This window comes from Musa acuminata, chromosome BXJ2-9 (assembly GCF_036884655.1).
Source record: "Musa acuminata AAA Group cultivar baxijiao chromosome BXJ2-9, Cavendish_Baxijiao_AAA, whole genome shotgun sequence".
In the NCBI taxonomy this organism is placed as follows: domain Eukaryota; kingdom Viridiplantae; phylum Streptophyta; class Magnoliopsida; order Zingiberales; family Musaceae; genus Musa; species Musa acuminata.
Genome location: NC_088346.1, coordinates 8,134,608 through 8,136,891, shown reverse-complemented (window position 1 = coordinate 8,136,891; position 2,284 = coordinate 8,134,608). Strand labels below are relative to the sequence as shown.

At 44.4% G+C, this 2,284-nt stretch overlaps 1 protein-coding gene across 1 annotated transcript; it reads left to right on the top strand.

Annotated features, from left to right (window-relative positions):
• The first annotated feature begins 482 nt into the window (after nucleotides 1-482).
• LOC103997683 (uncharacterized) lies at nucleotides 483-1,738 on the top strand. The gene is made up of 2 exons (XM_009418982.3): nucleotides 483-1,096; nucleotides 1,541-1,738. Exons 1-2 carry the CDS (start codon nucleotides 607-609, stop codon nucleotides 1,582-1,584), a joined length of 534 nt encoding a protein of 177 aa, XP_009417257.2. The 5' UTR covers nucleotides 483-606; the 3' UTR covers nucleotides 1,585-1,738.
• The last annotated feature ends 546 nt before the right edge of the window (nucleotides 1,739-2,284 follow it).

The following is a 2,284-nucleotide window of genomic DNA, read 5'->3' as shown; positions in this document are numbered from 1 at the left end:
CCCTGATGCATTGATCTGCGTCCAAGATCCCCGTACTGGCAGAACCACCGGCTGTGTTCTTCGTGACTAATCTCAATGGTAAGAAGGCATAATAGGTAATGGACTCAGGTAATCGGTTTCGGACAACAGGGTGTTTACATGAACCTGTGGCATTCAAGCCATTTGTTTGGTCCTTTGTCAATCCGAAGTGCCATTAGTTTCTTGGTTATCTTATACTAATAATAACAAGGGTTAGATGCAGCAATAAGCAAACTTTGACAGCTGCTGACAGGTATGGGCTACAAGGATGGTCGTACGTTTCTCTACAGTTACATCGATTAGTTGTTTCTTGCTAAATAGTCCAAATACATGTGATAACTTTTACATTATTTTATTTGATTGAGATACAAAATATATATATATATATTTCAATTAGACCCATCAAAATGCCAATTTTAATCTTTTTAAGTTGTATTTAAGCAATTCCAAGGCATCCCTTTGCCTCCTTCCTTCCCTTCCCTTCAAGCCCATTTATTCCCCCTTCCCCTTCTAAATCTCTCCATCCATCTATAAACCGAACCCACCCTTAAAACCCTCTCTCCGTCTACCTCATTCCCTTTCTCTCCAATGGAAAAGCTCGCACCTTTCTGTGTCATTTTACCTTGGACAGCCTGCTTTGCCCTTCTCCCTCTCTTCCTCGTGTTCTCGTTCTCCTCCGGGGCCTCCGGCGCCACCTCCATCCAGAACCTCCTCCAGAACCACGGCCTCCCTGGCGGACTCCTTCCCAATGCTGTGGAGTCCTTCTCCCATGATTCCTCCTCTGGCCTCCTGGATGTCCGCCTCGTCCGCCCCTGCTACGCCCGCTTCGACGACGGGCTCGCTTACTTCGAAAGCCAGGTGCGGGGCAACCTCAGCTACGGCGCGCTCCGCGGGGTGGTCGGGTGGTCGCAGGAGGAGCTCTTCTTGTGGCTCCCCGTCAAGGGGATCGTCGTCGCCGACCCGGCCTCGGGCGTCATCCTCTTCGACATCGGCGTCGCCCGCAAGCGGCTCGCCGTCTCGGCCTTTGAGGAACCGCCGGACTGCATCCCGGCGGAAGACGAAGCGGCGGCCGGAATAGGTGAGTTACAGAACTCAAGAAAGAAGCGATCTTGGCGGGCGTTTCACATCTTAATGGAATTATTATGGAGCTTCGATTTCTGTTTCCGTTTCGAATAGGAATGGTTGTATTTACTGCTGCTCTGCTTGATTTCCACCCGATGCACATTTATTTCCTGGCCTTTTCGGTTCTTTATTCCAAATATTACATCTTCAAGTTTGATTTTTTCCTCTTTAAATCTAGACAAAATGGATAGCTTGTTATAATTCAGTGATGAGTTTTTCCACTTTTGACTCTCTCATATTGATCTTGTGTTTCGGTTTCTTAGCGTGCTTGCGTTTCTTGTGCAGTTCTTTTCCCTGTCTTGTTTGTTCCTTCCCTGTGTTACTGGCACGAATCAAATTCTTTACTGCACTCTTTTCTCCTTAACTTACGTTTCTTTTGTTTGCTTGCTTGGATTTGCAGGGCTCGTTGGCAGAAGAGAAGGATTCCTGCATCAGAGACAATAACTAGGACCATATAATATTCCTCTTCCTCTGTATTCAATATTCATCTCTCTCTCTCTCTCTCTCTCTCTCCCCTTTACTGAGACTTATGCTGTGCAGTACATGGAAAATGGTAAATGTCTTTAAAACGATTTTATTGCCTCTCCTTCTTCGTTCATCTCTCGAACCTGTTTCATCAATCGAGTACGTCTTGAGATGGTTTCGGTGAGGACGGTGAGCTGTGCCAGCTAAGCAATCTGTAGTGGGAGAAAGCTCTCCAATAAGACTTCAACATGTGGCTTGGCTGGTGATGACAAGGCATCAGCTGTCATTCTATTAGAATGGTCCAAGTCATTCATTATGGCATATTTGTCATGTTGCGTAACATGTTTGTCATTCATGTGCCCAATCGTGCTGGTGCAGGTCATGTGATGGGACTTCACATTTGATGTGTGCAATAATGCGCAATTCAGTGCTATAGTGACGTTTTATCTAGTCCTTACCCCATTGATCATCATCAAAATCTGCATGCAAGATATATATATATATAATAAATAATATTTGATCTGATAAAATCATCTTAGTATGATTAGTCAAATCATTAAATTTGATAGAAAAAAATTTTGTGTCCATTCATCATGTTCTTAAGTCCCTTTGAGATCTTAGGATGATCTTCCACAATAAATTTATAGATTCTTCGGTACACTCTCTACAAAATTTGATC

Bases quoted from the DNA above. Each gene is read 5' to 3' on its own strand.
- LOC103997683 (XM_009418982.3), top strand. From the start codon at position 607: ATGGAAAAGCTCGCACCTTTCTGTGTCATTTTACCTTGGACAGCCTGC. The intron at 1,097-1,540 runs GTGAGTTACAGA...TTGGATTTGCAG, and splicing joins CGAAGCGGCGGCCGGAATAG to GGCTCGTTGGCAGAAGAGAA.